This window comes from Leucoraja erinacea, chromosome 34 (genome assembly GCF_028641065.1).
Source record: "Leucoraja erinacea ecotype New England chromosome 34, Leri_hhj_1, whole genome shotgun sequence".
NCBI classification, from domain to species: Eukaryota; Metazoa; Chordata; class Chondrichthyes; order Rajiformes; family Rajidae; genus Leucoraja; species Leucoraja erinaceus.
In genome coordinates this window covers 14,256,535-14,270,103 of record NC_073410.1, presented here as the reverse complement: position 1 = coordinate 14,270,103, position 13,569 = coordinate 14,256,535, and the positions used below count along the sequence as shown (strand labels likewise).

General features: G+C 46.3%; 1 protein-coding gene across 3 annotated transcripts in view; it reads right to left on the bottom strand.

The window, feature by feature from the left end:
* The window catches only part of washc2c (WASH complex subunit 2C), a 59,552-nt gene that overhangs the window by 38,026 nt on the left and 7,957 nt on the right, over positions 1-13,569 (bottom strand). For all 3 annotated transcript variants that reach the window (XM_055661905.1, XM_055661903.1, XM_055661904.1), the window contains exons 4-12: positions 12,656-12,721; positions 11,459-11,632; positions 10,209-10,302; positions 8,414-8,478; positions 7,298-7,363; positions 4,489-4,584; positions 4,312-4,399; positions 2,760-2,834; positions 401-510 (exon numbers count right to left, since the gene is read on the bottom strand). In XM_055661905.1, coding sequence (XP_055517880.1) covers positions 401-510; positions 2,760-2,834; positions 4,312-4,399; positions 4,489-4,584; positions 7,298-7,363; positions 8,414-8,478; positions 10,209-10,302; positions 11,459-11,632; positions 12,656-12,721 — 834 coding nt within the window. The remainder of the gene's footprint in view (positions 1-400; positions 511-2,759; positions 2,835-4,311; positions 4,400-4,488; positions 4,585-7,297; positions 7,364-8,413; positions 8,479-10,208; positions 10,303-11,458; positions 11,633-12,655; positions 12,722-13,569) is intronic.

Here is a 13,569-nt window from a genome sequence, read left to right as displayed (position 1 = left end):
CGCAGAGAAAACCCACAAAGCTCATGGGGAGAATGTACAAACTCGTTACAAACAAACACCCGTTGTCAGGATCGAACTTGTGTCTCTGCCGCTGTAAGGCAGTAGCTCTGCCTCTACGCACCATACCGTCCTTACTTTAGCCAGAGGGTGATGAATCTGTGGAATTCATTGCCGCGGCCAGAGGTGGAGGTTGTCGCTGGTATTTTTAAAGTGGAGATTGGCAGATTTTAAAGATTATGGGGAAAAGGCAGGAGAATGAGATTGGGAGGGAAAGAGGGAATCAGCCGTGATTGAATGGCAGAGTAAACGTGATGGGCTGAATGGCCTAATTCTGCTCCCATGACTTGTGAACGAGTATAATTCAATTAAAAAAACAAACTATGAACAACATTGTACGAACCTCGTCATCGTCAAACAGGCCCTTCCCTCCGCTGAAGAGACCACCCTTGCTGTAAAATGGAGAGTAGCTGTCATCTTCTTCAACATTCTCAGAGCCAAACAAGTCTTCTTCTGACATGCAAAAGGAAGTGTATTATACATCAGACTGTTGTGAACAGGATATTTATCACAGTTTAAAAGAACAGGTTGCACCCTTCAAAGCAAGATGTGTCTGAAAAGGGTAGATACAAATTGCTGGAGCAACTCAGAGAGACAGACAGCATCTCTGGAGAGAAGGAATCGGTGACGTTTTGAGTCGAGACCCTTCTTCACACTTGTCCTGGATAGGGTTTTTGTTGTTTGTTGGCTGTCAAGTATTGTTGGTTGGCTGGCAATGGGAACAAGAGCTACATGAAAGCAACTAAACACAATTAACCTCCAATTGAAGATATGTTGGTGCATGGTTCCTCCCCACCACAGTGCTGCCACCTAGGATTGTGGTACCCAACTACAGTAAAGGCAAGGGCTGTGCAGACCATCTGTCTTACTTCAGTGGACTGGGTAGCAATAAGCAGCACATAATGAATGGCCTAAATGTCTGTGATTTAGCACACATTAGTCTCATCACGAAACGTTCCCTAATGGCAGAGGATAAACATCACCTCAAGCCACCACTACCACCACCAAAGGAGAAAGTGACAGCCGGTTTCTGCATTATAACAACGGCAAAGTTGCAGCCACTCAAAAAGCGAAGGATCATACCAACCTCTGCTAAACTGTTCTAACGCCCTCACTCAATCTAGAATATTCTAAGATTGGACAACAATAGAGGCATGGAGAAGGAATGGGTGACGTTTCGGGTCAAGATCCAAACAACAAACACCCTTTCCAGACAGGTCTGAAGAAGGGTCTCGACCCAAAACGTCATCCATTCCTTCTCTCCAGAAATGCTGCCTGTCTCACTGAGTTCGTCCAGCATTTTGTTGTCTACCTTCGAATTAAACCAGCATCTGCAGTTCTTTCCTGCACATGGTCATAGTACGTGGAAACAGGCATTTCTGCCGACATCGGCCAACATGTCCCATTTACACTTGTCCCACCTACCTGCATTTGGCCCATGTCCCTCTTAACCTGTCCTATCCATGTACCTGTCTAAATGTTTCTTAAACGTTGCGATAGTCCCCTGCCTCGACTACTTCCTCCAACAGCTTGATCCATACTCCCCCCCCCTCACCACACCACCCCCCCCACCAACCTTAAACCTATTCCCCTACTCTGGGCAAGAGACTCAGTACGTCTTATCAACTATTCTTCTCTTGATTTTGCACACCTCTTTAAAATCATAATCTCCAAATTTAATTCTGTGCAAATCAGTATATCTGATTTAAGAATACATTTCTCAAAATCTCAGATTTTTTTTGTTTAGTTTAGTGTTACAGCATGGAAACAGGCCCTTCCACGCCGATCATCTGTTCACACTAGTTCTATGTGATCCCACTTTCACATCCTCTCCGTACACTAAAAAACCCGCACGTCTTAGGGATGTGGGAGGAAACCGGAGCACCCAAAGGGAATCTACGCGGTCACAAGGAGAGTGTGCAGACTCTGCACAGACAGCACCCCAGGGTCACTGGCACTGTGAGGTGGCTGTTCGACAGCTGCACCACTGTGCTGCCCAAGATGTGAAATCTTTTACCCTGAACTTTCCTTGTTTAGGGTTGTCCGAGCCTGCTGACCTTCTCTGCAGCATTCAGCTCCTGTTCAGGTTTGCTTGCAATGACCGAGGCTGGAGTCACAAGTCCACTAAAGGATGGTTCAGCTGCGAGTGAAACTCCCCAGGTAAATTATCTCAATATTGTCAATGAAGTCCTTGTTCAGCTTCCTAGTTCACTGAACAACACATGACAGGAATCAGCCCTTTGGCCCACAATGGTTTGTGTCGAACATGATGCCAAGTTAAACTGATCTCAGTCCAGTTTAATTAGGCTTCATGCTTGTTCATTATCCATATCCCTCTACCAATACCATACCAACAACTAGAGAGCAGTCCTGAGATATTATCTACCTCATTGGAGACCCTTCGACTATCTTTGATCAGACGTGACTGGCTTTATCTTGTTCTAAACGTTATTCTTTTTATCATGTATCTGTGCAATGTGCACAGCTCGATTGTAATCATGTATACCATAATCTTTCTGCTGACTGGTTAGCACGCCACAAAATCTTTTCACTGTACACGTGACAATAAACTGAACGCAACTCAGTCTCGACTTCCTGCATTCCCATACGACGGTCTAAAAACCAAGTTCAAATATCGTCAAATGAAGTGACGCCTGGTGCAAATCTTTGGGTTGGAATGAATCGTTTCATGTCTTTCTTACCTCGTTGTTTAGCTTTTGGGATTTCTTTCTTCGTCTTTACTTGGGTCTTAGTTGTTGCCCCGTGAGATGTCAAAGCTGTGGAACAATTAAATACAAACCTCAAGTTAGGCAGAGGGCGAACAAAACTTGGAAAATAAAGAAACCACTTAATTCTCTCTCCACATGTCATGGAATCAAAAGTCATACAAGCAAAGAAATTCACCCTGTTTCAAGATGGCGCCGAGGCCAGTCAACTCTCTGCGTGCTGATCCCAGAAGTGGAATTGCAACCATTCATTACTATCACTCCACCCATAAATCTTTATATCACTTTACTGGACTTTATCTTGCACTAAACGATATTCCCTTTATCCTGCATCTGTACACTGTGGATAGCTTAATTGTAACCATGTATCGTCTTTTCGCTGACTGAATAGCACATGCCAAAAATGCCCTTCACTGTACCTTGTTACACTTGACAGTAATAAACTAATGCCCTCAGTCATAAATCATCTGTGCTGCACAAGATGCCGATCGGAGATAGATAATAGACAATAGGTGCAGGAGTAGGCCTTTCGGCCCTTCGAACCAGCACCGCCATTCAATGTGATTATGGCTGAGCATCCCCAACCAGTACCCCGTTCCTGCCTTCTCCCCATATCCCCTGACTCCGCTATCTTTATGAGCCCTATCTAGCTCTCTCTTGAAAGTATCCAGAGAACCTGCCTCCACCATCCTCTGAGGCAGAGAATGTCACACACACTACCAATTCTCTGTGAGAAAAAATGTTTCCTCATCTCCGCTATAAATGGCTTACCCCTGATTCTTAAACTGTGGCCCCTGGTTCTGGACTCCCCCAACATCGGGAACATGTTTCCTGCCTCTATCGTGTCCAAACCCTTAATAATCTTATGTTTCAATAAAATCCCCTCTCATCCTTCTAAACTCCAGAGTGTACAAGTCCAGCCGCTCCATTCTAACATAGAAAATAGGTGCAGGAGGTGGCCATTTGGCCCTTCAAGCCAGCATCTCCATTCATTATGATCATGGCTGATCTTTCCCAATCAATAACCCGTGCCTGCTTTCTCTCAGCATATGACAGTCGCGCCATCCCGGGAATGAACCTTCTAAACCCATTTGATAAACCCATAAAGATAGTCACATTTGCCTGCATTTGGCACATTTTACTTTCCTATCCACATACTCATTCAAATGCTTTTTACGCACTAGTTTTACCCATCTCTACCATTTCCTCTGGCAACTCGTTCCAAATACCCAGCCCGCTGTGTGAAACATTTGCCCCTCTCCTTTATATCTCTCCCCTCTCATCGTAAACCCATGCTTCCTATTTTAGGTGCACCTTCCCAGCTAAAAAGACTGACCAGCCACCTTATCTGTGGCTCTCGATTGTAAAGACCTTTCTAATATCACAATTCAGCCTCCTTCGCTCCAAGGGAAAAAGCCCTAGTCTGTGTCGTCTCTTCTTATAACCCGGTCCCAGCAACATCGCTTTGAATTATTGTTAACATCCATGCCCAATAGTGACAAGAAATATATAAACACTGAATCATTACATGGTCTCTCTTCAGCTGGCTTCTCCACGTTGCATTCCTGGATCCGTGCTGCGAGTTCTTCTGAGAAGGAAATGTCTTCCGTCCTTTTCTATATTGAAGAGTACACGTTACTATTGGAAGGAACGCTTTAACAAGACTCTCCTCTGTGCAATGCAAATGGACTTAAGAGCCACTCACCGAGCTCGTCAAAACCCCCTCGTCATTTTCTTTCTCCGATTCATGGAACAAATCAGAGTCATCATCTTCATCCTCGTCACTGACCAACTGTTGCTTCTGCAACAAGAACATTCATTCATTCAGCATCGTTAATGGGTCTCCAGGGGGCCATCGTTAATGGTCTCCAGGGGGCCATCAAGGCAACAATTCAACATATTAATACAGACATCAAAAAAAGGGAGGGACATAATTCTTAAGGGATCAGGGAGGAGCAACAGCAAGAAATCTAGCTGCGAGGAGAAAGTGAGAAAAGAGGGAGAGAAAATTTAGACAAATGACAGGCGGTAGAGCTGCTGCCTCACAGTGCCAGAGACCTGGGTTCGATCACCACCACGGGCATTTGTACGTTTTCCCCGTGACCGCACGGGTTTTCCCCGGGTACTCAGGTTTCCACCCACACTCCAAAGACATGCAGGTTTGTTGGTTAATTATAGTGTATAAGATCCAAAAGAGGGATGACATAGTGTGTGGGTGATGATGATGATGTGGACGGTGGGCCTAAGGGCCTGTTTTCATGCTGTATCTTTAAACAATAAACAGATGCGAGATTTAGCAAGGAAATTAGGATGTTTTATCCTTGGTACATTAAGGCACATCCTGCAATGATTACTTAAAATTAAGGAAGTCAATGGAGTAGTGTTGGACAGGTACATGGATACGGAAGATTGAGAGGGATATGGTCCAAACCCAGGCAAATGGGACCAGCTTAGATGAGCTTAGCATGGACGAGTTGGGCTGAAGGGCCTATTTCCGCACTGCACGACTATTGGATTAACCCTGACACCTACCCTCCCTCAGCCCCCCTGCTGTCTCCTCCCATCCCCCAGCCTTCGGGCTACTCCTCCTTTTCCCTTTCTTGTCCCCACCCACCCCCGCCCCCGATCAGTCTGAAGAAGGGTTTCGGCCCGAAACGTTGCAAGCTGCACCCGCTGAGTTTCTCCAGCTTTTTTGTGTGTAACCCTGACACCTTGTTGGCCTCGTTTAGGTTAGAGAGATACGAGGAACAATGGCATGAAATGAACTGGTTGAAAATTTTAAATCAAGATGTTTTCAGAGTGCTTAAATGATCACCTTTCCACTGAAAATGTATATATTTGCAGGTAGAAACAAGGAACTGCAGATGCTAGTTTACAGAAGACAGCATGCTGGAGTAGCTCAACGGGTCAGGCAGCAGCATATCCATGTTCTCCCAGAAGGGTATCGACCCAAAACATCACGTATCCAGGTTCTGGTGAGATGCTGCCTGAGATGGTGAGATGGTGCCTGAGATGGTGCTATGCTGCCTGAAATAGTGAGATGGAGCCTGAGATGGTGAGATGCTGCCTGAGATGGTGGGATGCTGCCTGAGATGGTGAGATGGTGCCTGAGATGGTGCTATGCTGCCTGAAATAGTGAGATGGAGCCTGAGATGGTGAGATGCTGCCTGAGATGGTGGGATGGTGCCTGAGATGGTGGGATGCTGCCTGAGATGGTGAGATAATGCTGGGATACTCCAGCACTTTGTCTTCTTCTATATTTCAAAGCAATCGACGATTGGTTGAATGTTTAAGAAGGAACTGCAGATGCTGGAAAATCATAGGTAGACAAAAATGCTGGAGAAACTCAGCGGGTGAGGCAGCATCTATGGAGCGAAGGAAATAGGCAACGTTTTGGGCCGAAACCCTTCTTCGGACTGATGCCTATTTTCTTCGCTCCATAGATGCTGCCTCACCCGTTGAGTTTCTCCAGCATTTTTGTCTACCTACGATTGGTTGACCCTGCAGAAACAAAAATCTTTACTTATCTCCATCTTGGGAGGTGGAGGGCAAGAGTGGCATCCAGTTCACCCAGCCATCAACCCTCTGTACAACATGGTGGCTGCAGAACACTGTATACACTGCCACTGGTGCCACAGTGTGGCACCTCGTGACCAGTTAACCCACCTCAGTGCGTTTCCCCTCTTCACAGTCAACAACAGTGCAACTGGGCGCAGGTCTGTGTTGGGCTTTGACCTATTAAAACCTTTGAAGATCTTTTTGCAGTTTTAATTAAATGAATCAATATTAAATTGTTTTGGGGGATTAACAAATAACAACAGGTAAATGTTATTTCACAACCTTGAACAGACAAGACCATCCTGATAACCAGAAATACTAGAAACAAGGAACTGCAGATGCTGGTTAACAAAAAAAAGAAGACACAAAGTGCGGGAGTAACTCAGCATATCAGGCAGCATCTCTGAATACCATGGGACGCTGGAGAAGAGATCTGACCGCCAACCTGTGGCCCACAACATCTGGAAGCCGCGGTCTCCGGTAAGGAGGTGGCCGGTTTGGGAGCTCCGGGCCGCGGGGTGAGCTCGACCTGTCCTGACGTTGGCATTCTGGCCACCCCAACCAGAGGGCTTGAACATCGGGCCGTCCGTAGCAGCGACTACAGGGGGTCTGTGCCCTGACCATGGGTGAACAAGGGAGGAGGATGACTGTCTGAACTGTATTGCCTTCTACCACAGTGAAGAATGCTGTGGTGGATGTCTGTGTTGAATTATGTTGTGTATTGGGTCCTTTTTTAATTGTAACGCTGCATGGTCAATTACATTTCACCGCACCTTATGGTTCATGTGACAAATAAATTTGAACGTGAAATTTGAACGAACTTGTCGACAATTTGGGTCGGGTCTGTAGAAGGGTCTTGACCTGAAACGTCACCTATCCATGTTCTCCAGAGATGCCGCCGGACCCGCTGAGTTACTCCAGCACTTTGTGTCTTTGTGATCACCAGAAGTACTTACTGGAATGGACTTCGGCAGCTTCTCTTCATCCTCCTCACTTTCATCAGCAAAGTCATCCTCAGACTCCTGCAGCAGACATTACAAACAGGTGACCTCGTATTTCAGTGCCACTCGTATAACCCCCCAATTACATCTACCTTCTAAGATTTAACATATCTTCAGATCAGAAGAATGCTTTTTACATCAACAGTTCAATACATGATGTTGTAAGTGCAGTATTTCAAGTTAATTGCAGAAAGTAGCTGAACCCGAGGTGGTGATAAACGATGCAAGATAGGAGATGGTCACCAAAGTTTCATCTCAGCTTGGATCAAGATGCATGTAGCTTATCTAATGCTATGGGACATCTTCTGAGAGCGGGGGTGCTGAGTGGTCGAGGTGGGAGGAATTTACAAAAAATAAATAAAAAAATTCCAGCTTAACTATTTCGACCGTAACACAGCAAAGGTAGCTGAGACGGTGTATATCTGCAGGTCTGTCCAGGAGCTAGTAAACAAAAACGGAAATGAAGGCAACCTTTTGTTCCTTCAGCTGCAGGGGACCAAGATGCCAGACAGCATCCCAACTATAAGACAACAACAAAACTCCCTACACACTGTGGCACAGCGGTAGAGCTGCTGCCTCACAGCACCAGAGTTCAATCCTGGCCACAGGTGCTGTCTATACAGATTTTGCACATTCTTCCTGAGTCTACAGGGGTATTGTGGAATTCTCTGCCTCAGAGGGCGGTGGAGGCAGGTTCTCTGGGTGCTTTCAAGAGAGAGCTAGATAGGGCTCTTAAAAAAAGTGGAGTCAGGGGATATGGGGAGAAGGCAGGAATGGGGTACTGATTGGGTATGATCAGCCATGGTCACATTGAATGGCGGTGCTGGTTCGAAGGGCCGAATGGCCTACTCCTGCACCTATGGTCTATTGTCTATTGGTATTCCCTGGGTGCTCAGTTTTCTTCCCACATTCCAAAGACTTGCAGGTTTGTGGGTGTATTGGCTTCTGTAAATTTCCTGGAGTGTGCAGGAAGTGGATGAGAAAGTGGGATAACATGCGGCCGGTCGATGGTCAGCGTGGGCTCTGTGAGCTGCAAGGCCTGTGCAGTAAGTGATCACTTTTCAAACAAACCTTCTCCTTCTCTCTCTCATCCTCTTCACTCTCGACGATGCTGCCGTGTTCACTGTCCACAGACTCTGTGCAAAATAGAAAACACATCCAGACATCAGGCAGCGGGCACAGATATATGTGGCAAGGTAGAATAAAAAGAAGTGCATTGAAAAGGGTGGGAAGTCATTATTTAAGGAGGATTCTGGAAGGACTCCATTTTTTTTCATGACGGAAGTGGGGGAAGCAAAAGTTTATTATCCACAACCAACGTCCAAGATCCTGAAATGACGGCTCTTGCTCTACTGCAGCCATTCCCTTAACCCCGGTTGGAGGTACAGATCCACCACTTCCTTGCTTCCAGAGCCTTTCTAGATTAGACGCTCTGCTCTGCCCGACCAACAGAGGCCACTGGCTCCGAGAGGAATCCAACAATACTGGAACTAGGCAGCCGAGGAGCCAAGTTATAGGCCCGCAAAGTTGACCTCGGAAGTTGCTATGGAAACAGTACTCCCGGCTCTGGCCGGGTCGGAATTCAAGAGCCCAGGCCGCAGGGGCTAAATTCGACACACTTATCCCCACCCGGCCTAGGTGCCTCATTGTCTGGGAGGGACTTCCGGGGGAGGGGGGGGTGCGGGAAATTGAAGCGTGGTCATGTAATTTTGTCTTGATTAAATAAGGTACCGGAAAAACAGTTGCCCGAAAATCGGAGATGGGCTTGTCTAGACTACAACGCAGGGTCAGGATCACAGCAAACCCATTATGTAACCCCACAGGTAAATTTGAGGTGGCATTAGCAAACCTTTGAGTCATTCAGATCAACAACAAAACCGAAATTCTTAAAAATAGAAACATTCTGGAAATACTCATCAGCTCAGGTAGCATCTGGAAAGAGGTCATTAGTTTAGTTTAGAGATACAGCACGGAAACAGGCCTTTCGGGTCCGCGCCGACCTGCGATCCCCGCACATCAACACTATCCTACACCCACTAGGGACAGTTTTTACATTTACCAAGCCAATTAACCTATAAACCTGAAAGTCTTGGGAATGTGGGAGGAAACTGAAGATCTTGGAGGAAACCCAGGCAGGTCACGGGGAGAACGTACAAACTCCGTACAGCCCCTGTAATCGAGATCGAACCCGGGTCTCCTGCTCTGCTTTCGCTGTAAGGCTGCAACTCTACCGCTGCGCCACCATGACATTGACTAATTAGTTCAATAGTTCTTCATTATTGCATATGCTAAGGTACAATGAAATTCTTTCTACAGAACACAATTCAGTACGTTTATCGGCAATTAAGTATAGAAAGTATAGAAACAGCTCACTGGGTCCATATGCAAGAACCTGCAGATTTTGGTGCCATTTTCATAGTGTCAGCTGCAGCTGGCCGTAGGGTCAGATGGCCACAGTGAGTTCAGATCAATGGCCCCTCAACCAAAGCAATTTCCGTTTGAGTTCTGCTGGGATGTACCCGCTAAACGTAAGTCTTGGACTGTCCAAACTTGCTCATCTGTTGTTAACTGACAGCAAAGATTTTGTTCACAGCAACATATTTGCCAAATATTCGTCAATCCTCTGGCTCACCAGAGTTGATGTTAACATTTCTGTCTTTAACTAATTTGCTGTATCTGGGTTATTTCATAGAACAGACCATGTCTTTATCTCGGAGACACAAGAAATTGCAGATGCTGGTTAACAAAAAATGACACAATGTGCTGGAGTAACTCAGCGGGTCAGGCAGCAGCTCTGGAGACATGGATAGGCGATGTTTCAGATTGGGACCTTTCTTCAGATTTATCACCATTGACCATTTCCTACCTTCACTGGAGAGATCCCCCAAGCCAACATCCTCCTCTTCCATAAACTGCTGAGACCCTATGAGATACGGCAGCGGCCGATCTACATAAAGATCCTGCAATCAACACAAAGATAGTCTTATGATACACGTACATATAAAGAGCCAATTTATTTCTTCCCTTGAGCGCAATGCATGTAGTTTAGTTTATTGTCACGTACACCAAAGTGCAGTGAAAAGCTTTTGTTGCATATTAACCCTGTCAGAGGAAAGACAATGCATGATTACAATCGAGCCATCCACAGTGAACAGATACAGGATAAAGGGAATAACGTTCAGTGCAAGATAGTCCAGTAAAGTTTGATTATTATGGATAGTCAGAGGGTCTACAATGAGATAGTTGGTAGTTCAGAACTGGTCTCGAGTTGTTGGTAGGATGGATCAGATGCATAAAAGCTGGGAAAGAATGATTGTCCCTGAATCTGGTGGTGTGCAATCATGTTAAGAAGTCTTGTGATAGAAGGACAAAGTATTCAAATATCTTGATCCAGGCCTGTACTCAAGTGCAGCTCCCATCAGTGGCACCAACAAGGAGATGAAACTTTCAAGCAGTTCATGTCATCCCACGTGAAGGGAAATTATTCCGCACCTTCACCAGCGTATATTTATGATTACTTTGTGCCCCAAGCTATTTATTCCTCTTCCAACATGACCAACAACGTTTTTGATTATCACATCGCCAATGCAAGCTGGTTGTAAATAGACTGCTGTGTAGGAAGGAACTGCAAATGCTGGTTTAAACCGAAGATAGACACAAAAAGCTGGAGTAACTCAGCGGGACAGGCAGCATCGCTGGAGAGAAGGAATAGACAATAGACAAAAGGGACAATGGGTGCAGGCCATTCGATCACAAGCCAGCACCGCCATTCAATATGATCATGGCTGATCATCCACAATCAGTACCCTGCCTTCTCGCCCCTGACTCCGCTATCTTTAACAGCTCTTACTCTCTCTTGAAAGTATCCAGAGAATTGACCTCCACTGCGTTCTGAGGCAGAGAATTCTTCGATTCACTGAAGTCTGAAGAAGGGTCTCGACCCGAAAAGTCACCTATTACTTTTCTCCAGAGATGCTGTCTGACCTGCTGAGTTACTCCAGCTTTTTGTGTCTATATTTGGTGTAAACCAGCAACTGCAGTTCCTTCCTCCGTTTTGCATGGTGGTTAAAAGTGAGGTTGCAAGACTTAATCTCCCTCTCCCCTGATGTCGATCACCTTGGGTTCCAGCAGATGCTCCGCTCTTTCAGCCGTTTCTTCGTCCTCCGAATCGGAGTTTCCTGCTTTGATATCCAGCTGCTCAAAAGCAGAGTCCAACACCCGGAGGCCGTGCCGCACAGCTTCCTGCACCTTGCCAATCAGCTCCGCTTCCTTCTGCTCCCGCGTCCGCTCCTGCAGCAGGGAAACATCAAAGCCAGTCTTTCACGGCTGCGACGAACAATGATCAAAATTGCCACTCAAAACCACCACTCTGTGTAATTAGATAACAGCTCCAAATACCAAGTAATCCTGCAACAACTGTAAGTATTTAAGAAAGAACTGCAGATGCTGGAACAATGGAAGGTAGACATAAAATGCTGGAGACAAACTGAGCGGGTGAGGCAGCATCTATGGAGAGAAGGAATAGGCAACGTTTCGGGTCGAGACCGAGACCCGAAACGTCGCCTATTCCTTCTCTCCATAGATGCTGCCTCACCCGCTGAGTTTCTCTCCAGCATTTTTTGGCTAAGTAGTAGCTTCCAAAATTTGACCGATGCTGGGAAAGGGCTTGAAATATAGCAGCATCGATCAATTCTGAGCCACGTTTTCGCAAATGTTGTTGTTGAACATTTCAGTCGGCCAGCCAGCCCAAATGCAGGAGCGTCTCTTCAAGGGGACTAACAGCAGGTTGGAATAGGAAATCTGTATCTCAGCCCAAATCCTGGCAGTCTCCTGGTAATTGCAGTCGCACACTCCTCTGCTGGCTCAACAGCCCAGCGTGACTGAGGTAATGAATGCAGGTTGAGAAGTCCACACCACAGCTCAGAGTTAATTAATACCAAACAAATTTGGTGTAGAACTGTAAATCTATTTACAAATATCAAAGTCAGCGTTCAAGGACTGTGATGAGCAATTATTAAAACTCAGTGTTAAGTAGCTATAACAAAAAATGACACAAAGTGCAAGATTAGCTCAGCAGGTCAGGCAGCATCTCTGGAGAACATGGATAGGTGACATTTGGAATCGAGACACATCTTCAGATGCAGAATATGAAGAAGGGTCTTGACCCGAAATGTCACCTATCCATGTTCTCCAGAGATGCTGCCTGACCTGCTGAGCTAATCTTGCACTTTGTGTCCTTCTGTGTTTGAACCAGCATCTGCAGTTCTGTGTTTCTACGGGTAAGCAGCTATGAGAAGTTGCCCTGTTACATACCACTTCGGCTGGCTTGCCTCCACTCTCCGGTTTAACTGCATCTTCCACCTCTTCATCGTACACTCTCTGCAATAACGTAGACAGAATTTCATCACAAGCAGCAAAAAGAAGAGTCAAAAACACTATGCTTCCTTTATCAAAATTTACAAGCCACATATTGCTAATGAACAGCAACGAAAAATGTGCAGGGATAACGTTGTTCACAGATTTGGTACAGTGTGAATCCCAGGGTGAGAGAAGATCGGACCTTGTTAGGGTGTATCCCCTCTTTGTACTTTTTGTGGCAATGTGCCGTTGTTCATTGTCTCCATAGAAACAAGAAGGCCAGGGCTGTTTCCGCCACACACATTTCTATCGTCCCAACAATAAAAAGCCACTTACAATACAATACAATACAATTTATTTGTTATAATTTGAACCTCTCCTGTGGTTCAAACAAAATTTGGTTTCTGCAGTCATACACACAAGAAGAAGAACCAAGACACAACACAATTTACACGAACATCCATCACAGTGAATCTCCTCCTCACTGTGATGGAAGGCAAAGTCTTATCTCTCCCCTGCACTCCTCCCGATGTCAGAGTCAAAGTCCCCGGCGGGCGATGGTAAGTGTCCCGCGGCCATTAAAGCCTCGCCGGGCGATGCAAGGCCGCGCTCCGGGTCTTGGTGTTGGAGCCCCCAGTGGGCGATGTAAGGCCCTGCTCCAGGTATTCTTCAACCCCGCAACTCGGGCGGGAAAGTCGCCGTTGCGGAAGCCCCGAAAAGCGGTCTCCCACCAGGGACCCGCGGGCTCCCGGTGTCACTGTCCACCAGACCTGCGGTTGGAGCCTCCGAATCTCCGGGGTTGGGTCGCAGCAGCGCGCCACCACCGCTCCGAACTCGGCCAGCTCCGCGATGGTAAGTAAGACCGCAGC